The sequence below is a fragment of the Tenrec ecaudatus genome, chromosome 14, assembly GCF_050624435.1.
Source record: "Tenrec ecaudatus isolate mTenEca1 chromosome 14, mTenEca1.hap1, whole genome shotgun sequence".
In the NCBI taxonomy this organism is placed as follows: Eukaryota; Metazoa; Chordata; class Mammalia; order Afrosoricida; family Tenrecidae; genus Tenrec; species Tenrec ecaudatus.
In genome coordinates this window covers 47,700,292-47,723,695 of record NC_134543.1, presented here as the reverse complement: position 1 = coordinate 47,723,695, position 23,404 = coordinate 47,700,292, and the positions used below count along the sequence as shown (strand labels likewise).

At 41.7% G+C, this 23,404-nt stretch overlaps 1 protein-coding gene across 2 annotated transcripts; it reads left to right on the top strand.

Annotated features, from left to right (window-relative positions):
* The first annotated feature begins 2,693 nt into the window (after positions 1-2,693).
* On the top strand, positions 2,694-23,194 carry NAA30 (N-alpha-acetyltransferase 30, NatC catalytic subunit). Of its 2 annotated transcripts, none has more exons than XM_075532376.1 (5): positions 2,694-2,826; positions 3,105-3,873; positions 8,799-8,922; positions 11,239-11,294; positions 20,397-23,194. In XM_075532376.1, the coding sequence occupies exons 2-5, from the start codon at positions 3,106-3,108 to the stop codon at positions 20,532-20,534; spliced, it is 1,086 nt and encodes a 361-aa protein (XP_075388491.1). In that variant the 5' UTR covers positions 2,694-2,826; position 3,105; the 3' UTR covers positions 20,535-23,194. The 2 variants fall into 2 exon arrangements, with proteins under 2 accessions (XP_075388491.1, XP_075388492.1); XM_075532377.1 differs by having other exon boundaries at positions 2,703-2,819.
* The last annotated feature ends 210 nt before the right edge of the window (positions 23,195-23,404 follow it).

The window sequence follows — 23,404 nt, the reverse complement described above, 5'->3', positions numbered from 1 at the left end:
GGCCCCAAAAATGACATTTACAAGGACGATTACAATTAGGGCTTCCTACTCCTTTGGGTCCTTGCTCTTAAATTAAGGAAGTAGATGGAAAATTCTAGATGTTAAAATATCAGTTGATTATGCTAGAAAAATCCTGAGGCTGTTTTGGAAGTATGCAGCGCTTAATCCAGCTCCCCTACTGCCTGTTCCAGGAGACAGGGTCTCAGATCTTGAGCAGAACTGCGAGGAAGCTTTGCAGTTCACTTATGCTGAGAGCCAGACTTAAGTGAGAGTACCTTAAAGGACCCAGATGGTAGATGGTTCACTGATGGCAGCAGCTGTGTCATGAATGGGAAAAGGCCTGCTGACTATGTATGCAGTCATGTCCCTCTCAGAAAGTAATTGAAAGTTCCCCTCTGCCTCCAGGTAATTCAGTCCAGAAGGCAGAGCTAATGGCCCTCACTTGAGCCTTAGAGCTAGCAGAAGGAAAACATGTTCAGATTTATTTGGACAGTAAATATTGTTGTTTAATTATTTATTCACATGGAGAATTATGGAAGAGAGGATTGTTATCGGCCCCAAAAATCCCTATCAAGTACGGGCCATAGGCTTTTCCAAGCAGTGCACTTGCCACTGAAATGAGCATTTACGCACTGCAGGGGACACCAGAAAGAAGGGAAAAACAGCTGCGGGAAATCGAGAAGCTCATCTAGAGGTAAAATCAGCCAGCTGATGACCATCCCAGAATCTTCTTGTCTTAATTCCCCAAGCTTTGTCTCTAGAAGAAGGAGAAAAGCCCCAAATTCTGGAGAACAGTGGCCACAAGATCAAGGACTGCTCAGAGAAGCAACAGGTTATGGGTTAAAGAGGAGATGACCTATATTCCAGTAGGTCTTGCTTGGAAATTCCTCCACACTAGCCCAGCAGTACTCACTCTTTCAATCGGCCCAAGGAGCACTGATCACTAAAAGATTAGAAGGACTCTCCAAGAAGTCAGACATGTGCCCACTGGAACAGAGAAGGTCACAGAAGTAGCAAAGGTCATGTTACACGAAATCACTCCGAAAGTCATACTGCCCCAAAGCATGCAAAGTGATAATGGGCCAGCTGGTGTGTCAAGAATAACTCAAATAATAATATTAATAATAGTAAAATAACTCAATCACCTTCCCAAGCAAAAATCATATTTTCTGCATACAGCCTATCATCCAGTCTCAGGTAGAGAGGATGTATCTGACCCTCAGGCAAACACTCTTGAAACTGTGCCAGGTTACACACAAATTGGATAAATTGTTTCCTATAGGTCTTATGAGAATCAGAGCCTGCCTTCATTCTGCCTCAAAGATGTCACCACCAAGAGTTCACGCCAGGGAGTTCATGTCTGGCAGGCTCTTTCCCATGCAAGTACGGAGGCAAGTTACTTTCTAAAACATATAGACATGGGAAAAGAGCAACAAGCCTTACTAGAAGATGTCCCGAAAATAGCCCCAGGACCAATTCCTTTTGCTCTCCAATGTCCTGTTCAACCTGGAGATGGGGTTCTTGTAAAAAGCTGCAAAGAATGAAGAAGCTGATGCCAGGGGCTTACGTGGAGCGCAAATGTTTTGAGAATGATGAGGGTGATGAATGTACAAATGTGCTTTACACAATTGATGCATGGATGGATTGTGATAAGAGGTGTATGAGCCCCCAATAAAATGATTTTAAAAAAAAGAAAAAAATCAGTCACAAAGGTAAAAAAATAAAAAATGTTTTTTTTAAAGCTGCCAAGAGCAGGGTTTAGTGACAAGGTACTAAAAATGAATCTAATACCCACACTAACAATCGAATCTAATACCCGTGCTACAGTGAATCTATTCTGTGCGATTCAGATTATGGCAAAAAAGTTGCAAACATGATCAGTGTGCATATTAGCTCGGTTTGTATTTGAGTCCCCATAAGCGTCAGCCTCGCAGCGCAGACCTGCGGATCACCAGCTTGGACTAGAGCAGAGACTCAGATGTGTGCCAGGGTTCAACTCATTCCCTACCTGCTAGGCAGCCCACGGGGCGGGGAGGGAGGGCTGCCCATTGCTCAGTCTCTCCGCCTCCCCTGTGCTCGCCGGCACCAGTCCGTCACATTTTCCTCCGACTCTCCCGGGTGGAGAGGGCAACAGGAAGAGGACTACCTGTTCACTTTCTTACTTCAAAGAACGCAGAATGTTCTAAAGTTACATGAACGAACAGGTTTCCAGACATCCTTCTACTTTCCTCAGCCCTCTCGCGTCCTCTTTTTAAAGGTTGGCTCCCTCCTTAAAGGGACCTGGATACACGCCCCTGCTCCGGGGGCCTTCCGGTCAGGGCAAACGTGGGGCGTCCAAAGAGCGAGGCAAGAGTTTTGAGGAGACTTGTCATTGGCCCCGAGGAGAAGTGAAGCTGCAAGTGCGTGGGGGCGCTGGGCTTCGCGCGGGGAAGCGCCGGCCGGCCCCGAGCCGCGTGCTGCAAGCTCTGCGGGGCACGGGTCCCGAAGGCTGGGGCTCGGGCTCGGGCTCACTGATGGCGGAGGCCCCAGCGCCTTTCCTGTCCCACAGCCCCACCCACCACGCACGCGGCCGCCCCCGAGGCTCGTGCAAGACACCTTTGTCCCCGCCCCTCCACAGGTCACCTCCCGCCACGCCCCCTTTGCCTTGGCCCCGGCAGCCGGCAGGCAGGGAAGTGTCGTAAAGGCAGGCCCAGGAAACTTTACCCCGGGTAACAGCCGGAGCGCTTTACGGCGGCGGCGACTGAGAGTGAGCCTTGGCGGCTGTGGAGGCGGCCGTGGCCGAGGAGGAAGAGGCGAGGCGGCGGCAGCGGCGGCGACCGGTGCGGGGTGAGCCGCGCGGAAGGGATCCCGGGGCCCGCGGGTGACAGGGCTGGAGGATGGGCCAGAGTGGACGGGCGCTGTGACCCGCCGAGCAGCCGGGCGGCACCGAAGAGCGGTGGAGGCGGGTGGGGGGGAATCGACGCGGAATGAGGGGGGCAGCTCCGCGAGGGACGGTTTCTGCCTTTGTTCCCCCCACCTCCGCCGCCCCCCACCCGCCGCCCCCTCTGCTCCGGGCTCGTCGGCCGGGTCTCATGGCCTCCCCTCTCGGTCTGTGTCGCCTCTAGGATGGCGGAGGTACCGCCTGGGCCTAGCAGCCTCCTCCCACCACCAGCACCTCCGACCCCGGCGGCGACCGAGCCCCGCTGTCCCTTCGCGGTGGGGGCCACCCCCGCCTGCTGCAGCGAGGACGAGGACGACGACGACGAGCACGAAGGCGGAGGCCGGAGTCCGGCGGGCGGCGAGGCGGCGGCGGCCAAGGGGCGCCCGTGCCTCCGCTGCCCTCAGCCGCCGCAGGAGCAGCAGCAGCTCAACGGATTGATCGGCCCGGACCTGCGGCACCTCCGGTCGGCCGCCTCTCTCAAGAGCAAGGTCCTGAGCGTGGCCGAGGCAGCCACGACCACGGTCACCCCCGACGGGGGCCCCAGAGCGACTGCAACAAAAGGAGCCGGGCTACACTCGGGCGAGAGCCCCCCTCACTCCCTCCCCAACCATGCAAGAACTGCGCTCCCCAGCCCGGCGGAGGCAGCGACGGCGAGCGGGCCCGCGGCGGCCCGCAATGGACTGGCCGAGGGCACCGGGCAGGAGGAGGAGGAGGAGGAGGAAGACGAGCAGGTGCAGCTGCTGTCTTCGTCCCTGACTGCCGGCTGCAGTTTACGAAGCCCTTCGGGCCGGGAGGTTGAGCCTGGGGAGGATCGGACGATACGATATGTCCGATATGAATCCGAGCTACAAATGCCCGATATCATGAGACTGATCACCAAAGATCTGTCCGAACCCTACTCCATTTATACTTATAGATATTTTATCCACAACTGGCCACAGCTGTGCTTCTTGGTAAGTGGATGGAAGGAAAAGGGTGAACCCAGCAGAGATCCAGGCGGAGCAGGGCAGGGAGTGTTAGGGCGGAGAGTGGCAGCGGATGTATTCAGCTTTGCATAGTACCTTACACGATATAAAGTACCAGTGCACACTCCTAGTTATTTAATGAAACTGTTTCGAAGGTAAGACATTGTGATCCGGGTTCACTTGATACTCCTGTGAATGCAGCGAGTCTGTATGATGCGTGTTTCACTGGGGGGCTGTGTCCTGCTTCCATTACCTTATTATCGTGTTAGGCCGTCTTTAATCACCCTTCCTGAGCCTTAAAGCACTTGGCAGTCGTTTAATTTGAACTTGGTTTCATGTTCGGATATGGGCCTTATTCATCTCTCAATTACAGCTGTAATCGGGGAGGAGTATGTGCGCAAACATGTTGAGGTGAACATGATTGTCAGTGAACTTGCCGTGGCCACATTGGAGAATGAAGTCTTAAAGCATGCAGAGTAATTACAGAGAGCGTTTCCTCTTACTTCAACAGGACAATTAAATAGTTGTAGCCAGCTTGTTTTCTGCTGCTGCTTTGCAAAAGGAGCTCCTAACACTTGCTGAAAGATTCCTGAAACTTGAACAGAATACTCCTGAAATGTAGAAAACTAAGTGTGAAGCTGCTTTAATCGTTTTTGTTTTTAAATGGAACTGGTCCTGGATACAGCTAGGTGTCTGTAATATTTGTGTGGGGGCATTATGAGTATATTCAACTAGTTCTTCCCAGGACACTCTTCTGAGTATTGGCGTTACCACCTCATATATGCAGAGTCAGAAGCTGTAGTTTTAACAAGAGCCTTACGTAATTCATTCGTGTAAACAAAGCCTGGGGAATCTTGTTAAAATGTAGACTGCGTATAATTGATACAAGTTTTTACTTAAAAATGATTTAGCTACTGAACAAGCGGAATAACTTATTATTTTAAGAAATACAGTGGTATTTTAAAATTTTAGGATGAAGGAAATAGTACCATTAATTTCCACCCAGCTATATTAGCCCGTTTCAGTTCATTGAAGGCTTTCATTTAAATATTGACTGTGGATACTTGCTTTGTATCATGGACTCCCAATTATATTGTTTCCATTGAGTGTAAAATTCAATGAAAGAGAAGGTGATGCGCTTAAAGGGAATGGAAAAACTGCAAGACATTTTGACAGTATGTCAACAAACTTGTTTTGAATTTGGTAATCTGCACGCATTACATGGTGTAGATAATGGCAGTTCTGGGGAGGGTTTCTGTATTCACTCGGATAAAGTTCAAGTTACAGTGTTTCTTTAAATGACAGGAACTATTTTATATTCTACAAAGCAACTCTTTCAGGGTTGTAAGCATTGTTTTCAAACACATTCTAAGACATACATATGTCAGTGAATGTGGGAAATGGTTTTAGAGCACCGGTATGAACGACTGGACGTTTTACTGTTAACAGTTACAGTCTAGGAAACCCATTTTTGGGGGGTGGGGCTCGCTATGCACCGACACTGACTCGATGGCAGTGAGTTTGAGTTTTATTATAAATGTCAAGGAGCCTTGGTGGCATACTGGTTATGCCTTGGCCTGCTAACCTCAAGGTCAGCAGTTCACCACCAGTCCCTCCGAGGAGGATGGACTTTCCACTCCCATTCAGTTCTGGGAAACTGTGAGTTGGCATCTATTAGGTCCTAGGGGTCACTGTGAGTTGGCATCTATTAGGTCGATGGCAGTGAGTTTGGTTTTGGTTTATTATTAAAGTCATATTAAATGTCACTGTGATTGCTAAAATTTCTAGGTAAACATTTCCGATTGAAACAGTACTCCAAGGAGGCTTCAAAAAGCTTGTGGAAAAATTGGATTAAAGAAAATGGAATTTTTCCATGAACTTTTTTGAATTCCATTCATATATGTCTACCGACTCTTAAGAAAATATGTAAGATAATTGGTAGGCTTTTGAGTTCTGGTACTAACCTAGACTTTACATTGATAAATTTAGGAAACTACAGTCTTAAGTTTACACAGAACTCTCCCAGTTTGCCAAGTAATTTGGATTTTAACCTTTAAGAGGCACAGTTGGTTGAATGTATACATTTAAATTTAAATATCTAGTAGAAATGGATATATGTACAAGTAGTTAAAAGATTTGTTGGTGCAAGTGTGAATCTGGGAGGTGTTGAGCAATAAAACAATAAACTTAGAACCAGGTCACTTAGAACTGAGGTGTTCATGTTGGAATATTATTAAATATGAACTTCACATAACTAACTTTTAAAAATTGTAATTTGTGTTTTTATATACAATTATATAATTTTAGAAGTGAATGAGATATAATTAACTCAACTTCATTTTTTAAATAAAGGATCAGAGTAACATAACAGGTTTAAAGCTTCAAGTACTAATTGACAATTTGCTACCTGAAAAATGACATACTCGTGACCACGGGCACTTGTCCTTACAACCATCAACCTTTTTTTTTTTCTGTGCTATAATTTTTTTATTTTGTAGATCTTTAACAGATTAGAAACTGAAAAATGTTCTTGGTTTCCATGGGTAATTTGTAGTGAATAAATTGCATGGTGTTGCCCTTATAAAAATTACTAATCCTTGACTATTTTGACTAAAATAGGTTTTCTGATTCTTCCTAATAGGTGTAAACTGTGAAAGTAGAGTACTGCACAAATGGGAGACACTGTCAATTCCTCTGTGTCTTGACTACCCACTTTTTTTGTGTGGCATTCATGGTATTGGCAGTTTCGTGCCCTTTTGAAGTCCTTAGCCTTACTAACAGCTATTGCTTATACTGCTTCCTCTTATTCCAAATTTAACTTTCCAGATTCCGTCTGTTTCCCATCTCTAGTTTTGGAATTCAGGAGTCTCTGTCTCATGGTTTTATATATATTTGGCTCAACGGAGTTAAGTCTTGATCTTGCCAGGGATTTTTCAGTAAAGCATTTGGCCGCACCCCAAAAGTTGGCAGTTCGAACCCAGCAGCTGCTCAGCAGAAGAAAGATGCTAGGCTCTCCTTTAAAGATACAGCCTTGGAAACCCAGTGAGACAGTTTGTCTCAGTCTGCAGAGTTCTCCTACATGAGTAGGAACTGACTCCATGAGAGTGGGTTTATTTTGTTTTTTTGGATTTGGGGTGGGTGGGTGTGGGTGTGAATACATTTAGTATCATGAATTCCAAATGTATAAAAAGATTTTATTTGGACAGATTGACAAGCAATGTAGGTATCACTGTGTACTCACCAGCAGTTCATCAGGAAGGAAGTGTGAAATTGGCATGCCACACTATGGTGTCATATATAATGGACTTTATTTTTAAGTCATGATGTATATTGTTAACTTGTTTTTCCTGCAGATTCTTGAGGGCTCAGGGGTGGGGAGAGGCAAGGAATCTAGTTCAGTCTAGAGTGAACTGTTAGGTTTTCTTATTGCTTGGTTGAACAAAGATTGGTTTGAAATTCCTGTCCATTTTGAAAGGCTTATCTAGTTGTGTATATGTACACTTAGTCTTTTTAACCCCCCACCTTTAGGTGGTCTATTATCGATAAAGTGTAACTGTCCAACAGTTTTGTATCACAGACTTATACTCAGCATGAATGAGGCTTTGGAGTCCAGGCCTCAAGATGTTCTGGCCCATTTAAATGTACCCTTTGGTCTGTGATGATTTTAAGGAACCAGATTGATTTGAGTGGGACAGGAGGAGGAAAAATTTCAAAGGCCTATTGATCCAAAATAGTTTGGAATGTACAATAAAATAAAAACGAGTTGTTGAGTTTAATATTCCTTCTAAACGGTTTTTCTGACCTAGTTTAGGTTAGCATGAAATGTATTAGAATGATCTTGCTACAAGGTTTCTCCACAGCTTAAAAAGGAAAAGAAAAAAAAGGTCAACAGTTTTGAGTTACAATATGCATTCAGTATAATTGGACTTAGGAAATTAATTTTTAAAATCCATTCTTATTTTTGTTATTGAAATAGTTTCTTCTGGAAAATTAATCATATTAGTAGATATTTTGAGGTTTTTCTATTTTTAATGAGGGCATTTTATAGCAAACAAGTGTTCCATGCAGACACAGTAGTACAGTTTGAGATACTGCCCTACTTTTATTTACCAGAATACAGTATTGCTAAATATTTTTACCAGTGATAGAAATTGTTCCGTGGTAACAGTAGAAATCTTGATGGAAAATAAGTATGATGATTAGCATTTATTTAATATGTAACTTTAAACATTCTGAGAAAAGTAGGACTCTTTTGCTATCTCTCCTTTGAGCTGTAGGTTTTTGTGTTTAATGACCACATTATCATGAGAACATCATGAAGTCTTTGTAGAAACTTCAGTAACAAAAACCCCTTAGGTAAGACTTTTGCAGTAACGTCTAAACATCTCTTTTGTAAAATTTGTGCATTTCATTTCCTGATCAAAATCTAATTTCACAATTCATGTATGAGTACTATGTTTTGTATCTGCCTTTCACTAATACTTTATTATAACTAAGTTTAAATTTAAATACTCCGCTTGTAAGCAAATCTTAATATTTTATTGTAACCTAATGAGTAAGGTTTCTCTTAAAATATATTTACATATCTCCTCAAAACTTAAAACACATTGGTGTTTATTGCAAATAGTTGCAATTCTAAGAACCTTATGTTTGTATGAATGTTTACATTGTGAAAATCTTTTTCTTTAGGCTGTCATAAATAACAAAAGGATTTTGAGAGATTTTAAAAGTAGAACATAAAAAGGAGTCTTGAGATTCAGATTTCTGAAATTTCCTTGATTGTGTCCATGGAATTCCCATTTCCCTACCTCTTCCTCACAAATGCTGAGCAGTGGTTGGTTGCTGTTTGCACTGAGCGGTTCTGCAGTACCTGATGGCAATGCGTTCTTCATAACCATTTGTTTGTTTTTAAGGCAATGGTAGGGGAGGAGTGTGTAGGTGCCATCGTTTGCAAGTTGGATATGCACAAAAAGATGTTCCGCCGAGGTTATATAGCCATGTTAGCTGTGGATTCCAAATACAGGAGAAATGGCATTGGTAAGAAAACAGATTGTTTTCGTGTTGTGTGTGTGTTTGTTTTTATTTTTACAAAAATAGAACATGACGCTAAGACAAGAAATAGATTTTATTTTTTTACATTTCGATATAGTATTTTCCCAAAGTTCTTACAAATGAATCATTTTTTAATGCTTTCGTTTCCTCAACTGGTTATCTTCCTAATAAGTAGCAGGCGAACAGTCTTGACTTGAAATCCCTGCCAACTGTGTAACATGGGAAATGTAATTAATGCCACTGAATTGTACAAATGAAAAGGTTGAAGTGGCAAATGTTTCATTGCATCTAGTTTTACTATAGTTACAGATGCAAAATAAAATTGCTTTGCATTCTTCTAAAACTGCAGAAAGTACCAGGGGACTTCAGAAAAGTTCACAGGAAAATTACATTATCCTTTATTTCATTTGTCCACAAACTTTCTAAAGCCCCTTTGTACAGATGGCTTTCTAGCATATGTAGGGTGCTGTATCCAGCCTTCCAAACAGCTGTCTAATTTTGGAATAAGTGGGTCTCAGTCCAGACAAAATTCTGGGCACCTTTTTATCATTACTCAGTACAGTCATCAAACATTTTGTGAGTGGGACTCAAAAAAGTTTGTGGAAAAGAGAATTAAAAGATAAGGGAATTGTCCTGACAAGTTAGTCTTTATATTCATGGTTGGTAATGGTCGTTCAAACCATTCGGGTGATTTAGGCCACTCCTGACAATCCAATCTTGTTGGTCCTGTCAGTGGTAGGGATAAAAACATCCCCAGTTGTCGGCTTACCTAAGAACCACTGTCCCCATGCTTGGGACCTACTGGCTCTTTGTCTGGATGGAGGGTCAGGTAGTGAGGCACTTGTCCGAGCATGTCAAATTCTGGAATTTAAATCTTTACGAGAGAGTATTTGATGTCGCAGTATTATCAGTGTTACTGTCCAACTTATAATGTTTTACACCGTCTTAGGTCATAAAGAATCATTGTGAATGATTTAATATTGGGTTAAACCAACTTCCCTTATCGTGTTAACATTCAACACTAAGTAGAAATGCTTTAAGGAAAGTTGGTTAAGCCTGTAACATTGTTACTTTTTAAGTTGGGCTTGCCACGTAGACGGAAGGTTGTGTCTGATGTGTTAGAAAAGGGTTGATAAGGACTCATGGACAAGGAAAATGATTGTCCGGCTAGTTCAGAACGCAACAGCCAGCTGAAGGGTTGCATCCTGGCCCATAGGCTGCATTTGCATGGGCTTGTAGTTTAGAATTTTGGATATTTGTTATAAAAATTAGTATTTCTATCTTTTAAAATCCTATCTGGCCGTTTTTTTTCTGGAATGTACCAAGGTCGAAGAGTCTTCTCACAATTTTTGTGCACAGATGGAATGAAAGACATAAATTTTTTTTGGAAAGACATAATTTTTCATGGCATGTTTGGAAGCTCGCTCATATCAGACCCTAAACTAGGCTACATTTTGCTAGACATTTGAAAATGCAAGGCTTCATTGTGTCTTAAGACTCTTCAGTGGCTTAGCCATACTCTGGACCCAGGATATGTCTGGTGAGGCGGTGTTAGGCTCCAGGCCCAGGGTTTTGGAGGATTTTTGATAAAGCCAGGCCCAGTGGGTGGTGTGGTGGTGTGGTGGGTGGCCGGTGGGACCTATATAGTATGTTCTGACTAGCCCGGGTGGGACCTATATAGTATGTTCTGACTAGCCCGGGTGGGACCTATATAGTATGTTCTGACTAGCCCGGGTGGGACCTATATAGTATGTTCTGACTAGCCCGGGTGGGACCTATATAGTATGTTCTGACTAGCCCGGGTGGGACCTATATAGTATGTTCTGACTAGCCCGGGTGGGACCTATATAGTATGTTCTGACTAGCCCGGGTGGGACCTATATAGTATGTTCTGACTAGCCCGGGTGGGACCTATATAGTATGTTCTGACTAGCCCGGGTGGGACCTATATAGTATGTTCTGACTAGCCCGAGGCGTTCCTGAGCTCCCTCTCGCAGGCCCTACCTCTTCCTTTCCTCTCCCTTCCCCTGGCTCGGCACAAACACCCGCCTCGGGCAAATCGTTACAGCTGAGATAAAGGAGCATATAAGAAGATGAATCTTCCAGGAAGACACTTACATGGCTATGTGTAGGCCCTATTGACCTCCCTTGGCTTAACTCTTTCCCCTCTTACTATGAGATCATCTGTGTCTGCATTCAAGATACACGTCAACATTTGGCATTGCTGTGAATATAATAATTTAAGTGTCTTTAACAAACGAATTACGTTTTCCTTTATTAATACTCAGATCTGTATTCTAGGTACTGACTTGGTTAAGAAAGCTATATATGCCATGGTTGAAGGAGACTGTGATGAGGTAAGTCTTTCCAAATGACTGAGGCCTATTGTCCTAGACAGGACTTACGGGCTAGTCTCTCTTAAGTAACACATTTTTTATAAACCATAGGGACATTGCAAGTCCCTATAAAAAACAATTTCACCCTGGGTAAAAACCCCTAAGCATCAGATTATATGGCTGGGGGCAGAATCTAGCTCTTTAAAAAGTAGCCCTCTCTGTAGGTGAGCCTGAGTGCATATTTGCTCTTCAGGTGGAGTGTAAGCCTGAAGGCAGGCACAGTGCCTCTGAAGCCTGTAGTACTGTGCGCATATATGGGAAGTACTCAGTGAACAGTGATGGTTGAGAACAGTCACATTTGCTAGTGCATAATGTCGAGAGGAACAGCTATAAATTAGAGTACCAGATGTCTTTCATATGGCAATAATGGTAAATGGGAAACTCATCTTGTACTAGTAATCGGATCAGCAGCACAAGCAATGGAATCGGAATGTCATGGGCAAGAATGTTCTGTTCCTATGGTTAAGCCTTTTCTGAGTTCTAGTGAGTGAACCTGTGTGTTAGTCTGTGTGCTTCACTGTATTTAATTAACTCTTTAAATTGTTTTGTTTTTTTCTTTGAAAATTCTTAGAAATGAAAGATTTGGATTATATTTTACTCTCAGGGTTCAATCCTAAAGCAGTGATAGGTTTTGGTGGGGGAAAGAAATGCACTTTCCAGGGTGACCCTAAAAACTAATGTGGATTCTTTTTAAAAATAAGTTTGAAATTAAGTCTCATTTAATCTGAGGCTGAAATGAGCATAGCCCTATCAGCTTTTTTCCTGTTGTATGGTTTTTAAATGCATCCTTTCTTGTGGTTTGACTAGCTCTGTTTCTGGATTAGAGACCTTATCCTTCTTGGGTGTTGGGGCGAGGAGATTAGCTGTGTCCCACATTGTTCAGGTAAAGAATTTGCTACAAGCGCTTTACAGAGCTTTCCTCTCCCCTTCCATCACATTATAAACCATACACACAGCACACCTTTCTGTGTCCTTTTCCGTTTTATTTATTTATTTTTAATCATTTTATTGGGGGCTCATACAACTATCACAATGTATGCATACATTAATTGTATGAAGCACATTTGTACACTTGTTACCCTCATCATTCTCAAAACCTTTTCCTTTTTAATGTTTGGGAGTTGCCTTGTTTCTTGCTCCCACTTTTATCTATCTCTCACAGACACCCACTCTCTTATATACCATGTCGTTCCATTTGCTTTGGTTTCTGCTTGCTTCACTCCTGTCTAACTGCTTCCTCGCTGATGTGCTTGCTAGATAGGAGCGTCTCCTCTTTCCTCATCCTGCTTGTATTTTACCCTAGTGAATGCTGTCTCTACTTATTAAAATTCTTCTCAGTCTTGAAGTTCCAGCTCAGATGCCAACAACTCCTTTACTTTTCCCTGTATCTTCTGCACAGAATCGTACCTTCTTTGGCTTCTTTTTTGAATACTCATTGTGCTTAAATGTATTTGTTCATTGTCTGCATTAGCCACTAAGCCAGGCTCCAGGGGGGTTGAGGCACCTTTTCTAGTTAGCTCTATTCTTAGTACTTAGTGTGAATTTTGTGATAGGTAGCTCATTTTGGATCATTAGTTAGTTGTTTTGTTTTTAAAATTACTTTTTGCGGGGGAACCTCTTATAACATTCCATGCATCAATTGCTTCAAGCATATTTGTACATATGTTGGCATCATCATTTTCTGAACATTTATTTTCTATTTGAGCCCTGGGTATCTGCTCCTCTTTTTTTCCTCCCTCCCACCCTTGTGAAGAATCATTAGTTTTTTTAGCATCTTATTTGTACCTCATTTTTTAAAACCACTTGAATTTTGATATGTAAAATGAATCAATAACTTGCCTGTCTCTCTTGATGTCATTTTAAGCATTTTAGGAAGAGGGATTTGTTATTTATTTTTACACATCATAAGATAAAAAAAATGTATTTGCATTGTTAACCAAGTTGTTAAAAAACTTGAGAGCCTTCTGGGATAGTAGGACATGGTGACCTTTGGGTAGAAACAAAATTATACGTGAAAATATCTTCTATATAATTAATTGCTATGAGGAGAACTTGAAATTCAAATTCCCCAAGAATTTAGTGACAAATTATGACATAAACATGCCCTCTAAGTAAGGCCAGTCTTCCTTTGTTTTAAAGGGTCAATAAATTTTAACACATCATTTTTAAAATCTACCAAGACATTTTAGAGAGTCTTTAAATATATTTTCTACTTGGATTGCGCTATATATTTTTTTTCAAAATCCTTACAAGAATACCCCGTAACAAAGATACTTGGAAATCTTTTATGGAGTCTTCCTGTACATACATATGCAGTCGATCTTGACTTCACCAGGCATATGCTGCTTTTGAATGCCACTTGCCATTGGAGGCTAAGTTGAGAGTCAGTGATCATCCATTTGAAATGAAGGCCATTTTCTTTGTCCCCTCCTAAATCATAAGGCTGTGTGTGCTGTCTGGGTCTACCAGATGTTTTCCTCTCATTGTGATTTTTTTCAACAGTTAATAAATATTAGAATTGGACATAAATTAATGTAGTTAAAAATCTTTGTCACTTTTTACATGTTTTGAACTGATTAAAAAGTTATGCCGTGAACAAAGAATTAAACAAATGGGATCTATTGCTTCACGAGTAAGAAATGCATTATCCATATGCTGATCTGGCTAGAAATTGATTGCATACTTACATGCTCTGGCTGCCAAATGGGTGGAAGTTAGGACTAGTAGCTCAGGTTTGTGTTCCACATTGACAGGTGGATACATAACATAGCATAAACGCATTTTCCACATTGCAATTTCTAACATGGACTGTGTCCACCTGATGAGCGAGCATGCATTGTGGCCATTGAGATACTGTTTTTTGAGATAAATGAGAATATGCCAGGTGATTGAGCAGGATCATGAGCAGTGTGTTTTGTTTTTTAACTTGTAGATGCCCTTAAAATGGCCTTCTCTGAAAATTTAAATTAAAGAATTATCTCTAAGTTTGATTACACAGGTCTTAGTACACACAGACAGCTGTCTTGGGTGAGAATACGATGAATGGGATTTAAGCGTGTAGAATGTGACTATGAAACATTTGTAGTTGAAAGTCGTGTTATATATTACAGTTTTACTCATATAAACTACCCGCTCCCCACATGTATTTTGTAAGTGCACTCACCATTATTCGTTTCTTTACCTCAACATGTTCACAAAAGTTGGCATAGCAAGAGGGTGGTGTGATTGGTAAACAGATGTAAAAGGTGGGCACATGATATTTCCATAAGAATGGGATAGTCTTTTGACTGCTATTTGCGTTGAAGTATTTTCCAATTGGAAAACCGTAGTAAACAATACTTGTCTTTTTAGGACACTCATTTTGTTTTTTTATTCTTAGTTTTGATTTATAATTTCTGTCCTATAAATTGTGGCCTGTTGTATACAGACCATTTATAATTGGCTATTCTCTACAACAGGATTTGCTTGAGCTAATACTAATTTCTAGCAAATTACAGATTCTGCAAAAGGTAGTTTGGTAAATTCTAGACAGTTAATACTAATGCCTACTGTGTCTATTTATCTATTTATGTATTTATTGAAGCCTACTGTATTTTATGTAATAGTGACTAAACTAGATTATTGGGAACCAAGTTATTTGGGGTTAAATTAAAAATATATAAGGGTAAAGTGATCAAATATATCCTCCTCCCCCCATGTACAGCAATGACTTTTCTACCTTTGTGTGTCTTTTGACTAGGTTTAACATTTTTTGTTTCATTGGAAACATTTTGGCTGTGAGATAACAGCTGCTATGTGAACAGAATGGAAAATGAAGTTAAGCTACAGGAATTTGGGACTTTTGAGTCATTTGAGGGTTTGGGAAACTAGGTCCTCAGTTCTGATACTTCTGTGATTGTAAAGAAGTCATTTGCCATTTTGAAATTGTGTCAGTCTGGGGTGACTAGACTACAGCTTCATAGACACTCATAAGTATGTAAGAGATAACTATATCAAAGAGCAATCATACATTAAGAAAACATCCCAGCCCAGTCCAGATCAAGTCCATAAGTCCGTTATTAGCCCACATGTGCACTACCAATCTATAAATTCCTCTTCAGACTCATGCAAACCATTCAATGACGCCAAATGCAGAAAGATCACAGGCCCGTGGGTGGAAAGTGTTGTGGATCCTGTGACAGTGGAAGCATCTCCGCTCTGGCAGGGGTCTCCACGTGGCCCCTCCAGCTCCAAGGCTTTAGGGTAGCTCTATGTGTCTTGTTAGCAGGAAGACACAGCAGAGTCTGTATCTGGCCTCCAGTGAGCTGTTTATCTCCGTGGTGCCTCCAAAATGAGGTCATCAAGCTGAGACCTGATTGACAGGCTAGACCCCACTCCTTTGTAAGTTGACACCAGAGTATGTAACTACCAGTCATCTATCTCTTTATGTGGTGTGATGATAATTCTACTATGAAGTTAATCGCTTTGCAAATGCTGCCAGGTGCCAGTTCTGGTACCCAATGCTTGGTTCTAGCAGTGCCCAATCAGACCTCCTTGTGCTGCCAGCTCCGCTCTGAAAGCATATTGCCCATTTTATTTGTTAAGTCCAAGTTAGGACTCAAAGGATTTAATTGTCCTTTGGCTTCCTATATATTCTCATGAAGGAGACAAATAAGTCAATGAATAAAATAGCTCTATAGTGAGGTTTTAGTATAAACCCAGCTTCTCTCTCAATAGGTTTATAAGAATTTAAGTGAATATAGAGTCGCTATGAGTCAGAATTCGCCAAATGGCTTTGGGTTTGGTTTAAATATTAAAAAGTGGTCATCTTTATTCTCTTGGGTTTCTCTTTTGTGTCAAGAAATTCACAATCTCCTTGTTTAGAAGATTTTAGTGTGCAAGAGTCTTTACATTTTTACCAAGCTTAACTCTTTGTATACTACTTTTCTATGTAACTGGATTTTATTTCACTGCTCAGTCAAATGATAAGCAAATATGATGATAGCCCTTTAACGATACCTCCGATGCTGACTTATGTAGTCCCGGTTAGCCTTGGAAGTTTCTGGGGAAAGAAAAGCTTCTTGGAAGTGCAAATGACTGCTAATCAAAAGGTTGGAAATTTGAGTATCCAGAGGCACCTCAGAAGAAAGTGTGGCAATCTACATTTAAAGAGAATAAAAAGTCATTCATTGAAAACCCTGTGCACACTGACACACCTGGGATTGCTAGGGCTTCCTTCCTCGGAGAAATGGAAGACAGCCATTGAGTCAATCCCAGCACATGACATGGGGGACACCTATTTCATAGGGTTATTGTGAAAAGAAGGAGAGTGCTTGTGAAATGCTTTACGTGACACATAGTAAGCCTTCAATAAATACCTGTTATATTTGAAAATGGTCTCTTTTCTGTGAAATCCACTCAATTTTGAGTTGTTAGAGCTCTAGTGCTTCCATATTAATTAGAATGAACATTTTTGGTGCCATTGTCTGTGTTAGCTAATAGAAAGAATCCCAGGAATTATCAAAGTTCTTCCTAGAACCTTTCCCCACAGTTTATAAAAGATCCTGAACCTTCATTTAGGTCTTTGGAATGCATGTTTACTTGCACGAGTTAAGTGCAGGGCTGATTCCCTCAGGACGGTATTTTCTCTGCTCTGCAGTCAAACTTGGCCAAACCTGGTTCCACACTCTGAGTTCTCCAGTTTCAAGTGCACCACAATCACCTGGAGGGTTAGTTAAAGTAGATTGCTGAGCTCCACCACAGAATTTTTGCAAAATTTTCAAGATACTTAGCCTAACTCTGTACAGTAAATGTGGCGAGGACTGCATTGTTGTTTCCAAATCTTGAAAGTTTTCTTTCAAGGGAATTTTGGCCGAGTGCAATCTTAAAGGCTGCCTCCTCCCCAACAGCCTTTTTAAGGTTCTGCAGTACTTCTCTACTCCCACCCCCAATTGGTGAATTGAGGGTTTATATAATCAGATCATCATTTTTTACATTCAACAGTTACCCACTTTCTATTGCTCATTTCAAGGAAAATATAGTGAAATCCGTGTGACAGTCAGAACTTAAAGGGACTGCCTTTTTTCCTGGGTTTTGCAAAGTTTTCATCTTTCGGTACAGCTCACCACCCTTCTATTGCTTGTTTTAAGAGACATGTCTTAAGCCATGTCTGTGAAGTCTCCTATGTCCTTCGTGACCTCGGTCAGTGAGACTCCTGTAACTGCTCTTTGAAGCAAGCATGGCAGTCCTCTCATTAATGTTGACATCATACACGAGGTCAAGTGGGAAAGTGTGCCGCTGGGATTCTGGTTCCTACATGCATAGCTACCATTTTAACATTCCTGTGATCAGTAGATGGATGGAGACATTCTCCTCCGTCTCTTGAACTCTTTGGGGTCCCCCAAAAAAGTCCATTCAAAGCTTCCCAGAGGACCTCAAGGCAGAGAGGGCAGCTCAGAAAGAACGTTCAGGCAACTGTTAGTTGAGATTCCCAAGTGGCAATCTTGATAGGTTTTCATGAAGGACGCAGGATGATCACGAGAGCTTATTATGGAGAAACCCAAATCCAAATCTATTGTCACCGAGTCAGTTTCAAGTCATAGTGATCCAAGATAAGGTTTCCAAGGCTGTACACCTTTGTGGGACTTCTCACAGACTTCAGTGTACAAACAATCAGAATATATTGAGAAAGTCAAAATTCTGTGGTGGGACTCACAGTCTTCTGTCACAAGGAAAATAAGCAAAGAAAAAATTGAACAGTGTGTTGGTGAGGAAAATAAGGCCAGGGAAGCTGAGCTGAGGAGTTGTTTTTATCACTCCTGTGCATTCTTCAAGGACAGCTAGGGCTGTCCCACAAGGATGTCATTGGAAAATCTTGCCCACTTTGCCTACAGCCTTGCTCTTACTCTGCATGTTACTTTTCATTCCCCAAACTCAAAGAACCTTTCCAGGGTACATGGTTTGAACCCCTTGAGGATGCTGAAACTGCAGTATGGATCGTGGTGTACATTAAAGATGGTAGCACTGGTTGGTGAAGGGAGGAGAGATAGAAGGACCATCTTCGAAAGTGTCTAGACCTAGATGGAGGATGTGTTGAGAAATACCGTATATACTATGTATAAGCCGAGTTTATCAGCACCAAAAATGTGCTGAAAACTGGGGTTCGGCTTATACACCGGTCAGTGGTACCCCAGGGAGGTGTAACATCTGGCGGGTGATTGCCATTCCTCTGCTGTTCATTCAAAGCCCCGCTGACACTGCAGGGCTTTGAATGTTTGTTTACTCACATCTAACCAATCAGAGCCGTCCTATGACGTGGACGGCTCCAGTTCGCAGAAGCACCCGTAGTGATTCACTTAGCCGGCAGCTGAACTGGTAAGGATGTGTCTGTGGCTGCGCTCGTCTCTCCCCTCTGGTCTCTGTGTTAATTCGCATCCTGCATTTCCCACCCTAGGCTTATACTCGAGTCAATCAGTTTTTCTGGTTTCCCAGGTAATAATTAGGTACCTCAGCTTATACTCAGATCGGCTTATATTCGAGTATATATGGTAGTAGTTTCACAATTTGATATTTTTGTTTAATGAAAGTTTCTATTTTGCGTCAATATTTTTGCCAATATTTCATTTTAGTTCTTACTCAGCAGCTCTATAGGTTAGAACAGAACTCTCCCCCAGGGTCTTAAGGCTGTAAATCTTTTAAGAAAGCAGACTGCCTCATTTTTCTCTTGGGTTTTGTGTCTGAACCCTTGATAAAAGGGAGATCCTGTTTACTGAGAGAGAATTGCAGAAGTGTAGATTGTGAGCTCAACTGTACGTGTGTTTACATCTATTGCTTACATTCTTGTCTGAGTAAAAAAATTTTTTTTAGCAGCTTGAAACAACAAGAAAAGGATTCATAGGCTTTACTTGGGCCTTTAATTGTTTTTTGACTCCCCCACCCCCATCCTGCAACACTGAAGGTTAGGGCAACAAACCACAGTCGCTTACTATGATGATAATTCTTACTGGGCTAAGTTGAAGATCAATTTTTTTTTTGAAGATCAATTTTTTTTAATCTCATTGCCCCCTGTAACCACTAGTGTACTTAGATCTCTGTCTTTCTTTGTCTTTTTATATACGTGAGGTCATACAGTATCTTCCTCTTGTGATTGACTTATTTCACTCAGCATAATGTCAGCAACCTATTTTAACAAAGCCTCTGGGTGGTGGTTATGGGGCACACTTACACTTGGAGACTTCTTGGTCTAGACCACGGTACAGCAACCTTTCAGTGAGGGCAGAGTGAATATTTCACACTTCAGCGACTATAGTCTTTGTGGCAATCATTCAGCCCTTACCTAGAATACGGAAAGCAGCCTCAGACAGCACGTCCGCAGGTGGGTGTGGCTGTGCCCCACGGACACGTGACAGCAGCTTGCGTGGAAGTGTGTAGACGTGTAGGTTCCAGACAAGTACTGCACTTGTAATTAGGCTGCCTGACTGTATGACGGTAAAGGCATTGGAGCTCGGTCACAGTTGTCATCAAATAAAGGCAAAGACATTCCATGGTTTTTCTTTCTCAAATGGAAGAGTTGTGGCAACCCTGCCGTATCAAGCAAGCTTACTCCATGTCTTTGTTGTTTAATTGCCAATGGTCTGAAAGCAAACCCACAGCATTTTAGCTATGCCTATACTGGTTTATTTTCTTGAGCCTCTTAAATGGACTCTTTGGTCCTATCTTATTGTCATTCTCTTTTCCACAAGGAAATCATTCATACTTGGTTCAATGTAAAACATAGATTATCATTGCAAAAAAAATTAACACATATTGCAAAAATCTTTTTAAAAGAAAGTAAGTCCCCCAGGGATCCTGCCATCTTCCTTCCCCCAGGGATCCTTGCAGTTACAGTTTGGCTTCCAGGACTTTTCTGTATAGCATTCATACTTATTACGATCATGATGAATTTTAAAACAGCACAGCAGGCGTTTCTTAAATATTTGATCTGATTGTTTACTTTGTAATTACTTTTATTCGTTTGCTTATGAAATGGTACCTTTGTTTCAGATATGTAAAATTATAACTTGGTTTTCTCTCATTTCTTTGAAGGTTGTTTTGGAAACAGAAATAACAAATAAATCTGCTTTGAAACTTTATGAAAATCTTGGTTTTGTTCGAGATAAGAGGCTGTTCAGATACTATTTAAATGGAGTTGATGCACTGCGACTTAAACTGTGGCTGCGCTGAGGACTCGTCACGGGACACCTGACCAGCACACAGCACCGGCCTTTGCATGCAATGCAATTTGTACTGAATTGCTTTGCAGGTGGATGTTAGTGATTCCCACGCAGCTCCTACCTGTCAGTGGCTCATTGGGCGCCGCCCAACATTTGGTGCACTTTGGCATGGCGCATTTGTTCTGAATTAAAAGAGATTGTTTCAAACTTCCAGAGTTCTTTTGGTACCAACAAGATGTGCCAGTTGGTAGCCAAGATTTGTTTATTCATTTGCAGAATCTGGCAATGTTATTTACACACAGTGATTATTTTTTTCACAGAACCAGTGATATGTTCCAGGAAAAAAATAGCCAATGTCGATTGTAAAAATCTCCAAGTGTACTAACATTTCACATGAAACCTGCCCTTGTTTGCTGTGGGGGCTGGGGAAAAGCTTCAGTTTTAGGTTTTATTTTTTCAATATTAAAATTTCCATTCTTGAATATTGGTACCTCACGTGATTCGTGGATGAAAAAACAAACCAGGTGGGGGTGTGTCTTACAGTGAGCCCGGGAATCGCGTCTGCCAGTGCCTGTGTAGATACGAACATTCGTCCTTATCTAGTTTTTGAGTGCATGCTATCTTTTTCTTTCTTTTGAGGCCTTTGCAAGCAAACTTTTGTTTCTATTTAAATTCTAAATTTGATAATAAATTATTTCAGATCTATATAATTTGGATACTTTTTTTCAGGTGAGGGACAGAAAGGTCACTAGACATTCTTTCCAGTGAGAAGTTGACGTGGCTTGATAACTTAGAGAAGTGGCTCGACCGGGATGAGAACAATCGATGGCGCTGGGCACTGCTGGGTTTTGGATGCACTTTTTCTTGTGGTTGCGAGGGATTTTTGGAAAAGAATAAAAAATTACTGTAAATGTGTATGATTTTACTGAATCCGTTACTGCTAAGCTGCACACAGCAGCTTTTACAGAGCAGTTGGACCTTTATTCCCCATTTGATTTGATTCGGAATCACTTTGCTTCGTTTTCCAGAAATGCTGCCCTTCGGGGTTTTGGTCGTAGAAATAAATCTCAAGGTGTCTTACCTCCATTTTCAGCTGCTTTTCTTTTTCTTTTCCCTTACACAAGCAAATTGGGGGCCCTCTGTGGGCCTGGGGCTCCCCTCCCTGGGTGGGGGCGGCAGGGGAAGGGACTGAGTGGAGAGAAAAATGGGACAAATAGACATCTTTTATGGGGGAATGAGTTCGGTGGGTTTTCTCAACAACACCACCAAGATCATTAGTTACATTTTGGTCAATTTACCAATCGGTGCAAATCCTACACTGTCATGTCGTGTTGCTTTAGTAAACTTGTGGGTTGTTTCTTTCCCTGTGAGAAAGCCTCCAAAAGATTCCTTCTCTGTGGACAATGTAGGAAGCTTCTGTTGCTGTTCTCTAGAATTTGGATATGCCTTACTTCTAGATTGGATTTGAATTCTGTTTTGTCGTATGGCTGTAAGTACTGTGTTTTTTAAAACCCTACCTCCTTTAACCGTTGGTAAAGGCCCCCTTTCAGGAAAACGTCTTGGCTTTTGTTATGTTCTTAAAGGAAAGCTGCTGTTTGCTCAGTCTACTGTCCTGAATGTGAACGTGGTGACAGGTATTTTTAAACTCAAAACACACAGTTTATGTTCGATGAAAATGTAAACATTGGGGACAAAATGATTCTACCAGTAGGAAGTTTTTAAGTTTTTCTCTCCATTGTATTGCTCTGGGAAGTTCAATGGGCACAAAACCAGGTACATTAAAAATAGGATGCTTACGCAATAGTCTTGGCTTTTTAGCGGAGCATTTTGAGTATGTTTCTCAGTGGGAGTTCATTCGCACTCCAGCGTTGAGAATAGCGCCCGTTAGAGTCTGTGCTGTTCTGGTTAAGATGGAGAGAATTCCAAACAGTAGTTTGCCTGTGTCATCACACTGGCTGGTTCAGGGGTGTCATGATTGTTGATGAGCATCCACGTGCTTGACTCGCTAAAGGCAACGGCATTCTACAGTAGCTACATTCTAGATTTTTCAGTTCAACTGTTTGATGTTTCTGAGAGTTTGTCAAGGAAATTGTCACTGCTGACTTCTCCCCCAGAACGGACCCAAGCTGACTTCCTGCTTTGTGACTGGGATCTTAACCATGTGACTGCGAGTCAGGACTGACTCAGTAGCAACAACATGTGACTGAAGTCCAACAGTTGCCATATTGCTCAGCTGGTGTTAGAGATCTGTGTACCTGGTTTCTTCTACTTGAGTCTGTAAAACTTCCTCACAGACATAGACTAAAACTTTTAATCTGTAGCAGGGAAACCCAGCGCCAAAATTAAGTCTCCATTCTACTCGCAGGTTGCACAATACTTTTTTAATCTTTCATTTTTCTTACATAACCTTAAAAACAATTTCATTCATAATTGATAGCGTGTGTCCACTTGGTGAAAACTGAGCAAACTTGGTGCAACTTTCTTTTAATGGGGTGCTTACTGTACTGTCCACTGACACTGGTTTGGCTGTTCCCACTGCCGAACTTTTTTTTATACAGGCTACCATGAAGCTATATATGTTAGTATTGAAGAAGCTAATGGGTATTCTACCGTTTTTGTTGTGTGGGTTGATCACAGTTTCCCCCAAATTAGGCTGAAGCTATTGAAGTCCACAGATCAGAAACTTGACAGTAGTTTTTGAAGTTGAAGTCAGCAAAATAAGAAAAACAAGTTACTGTTGAAAGTTTGGTTTTAATATTTTCGCCTCTTTTCCCGCAATTACCCTCCCAACTTGCTTGACAAATCTATGTAAAGGAGTTTGTTTGTCACATGTTTTAAATTTACCTTGCCCTGTGTGATGGTATTGGCCGACATGTGTAA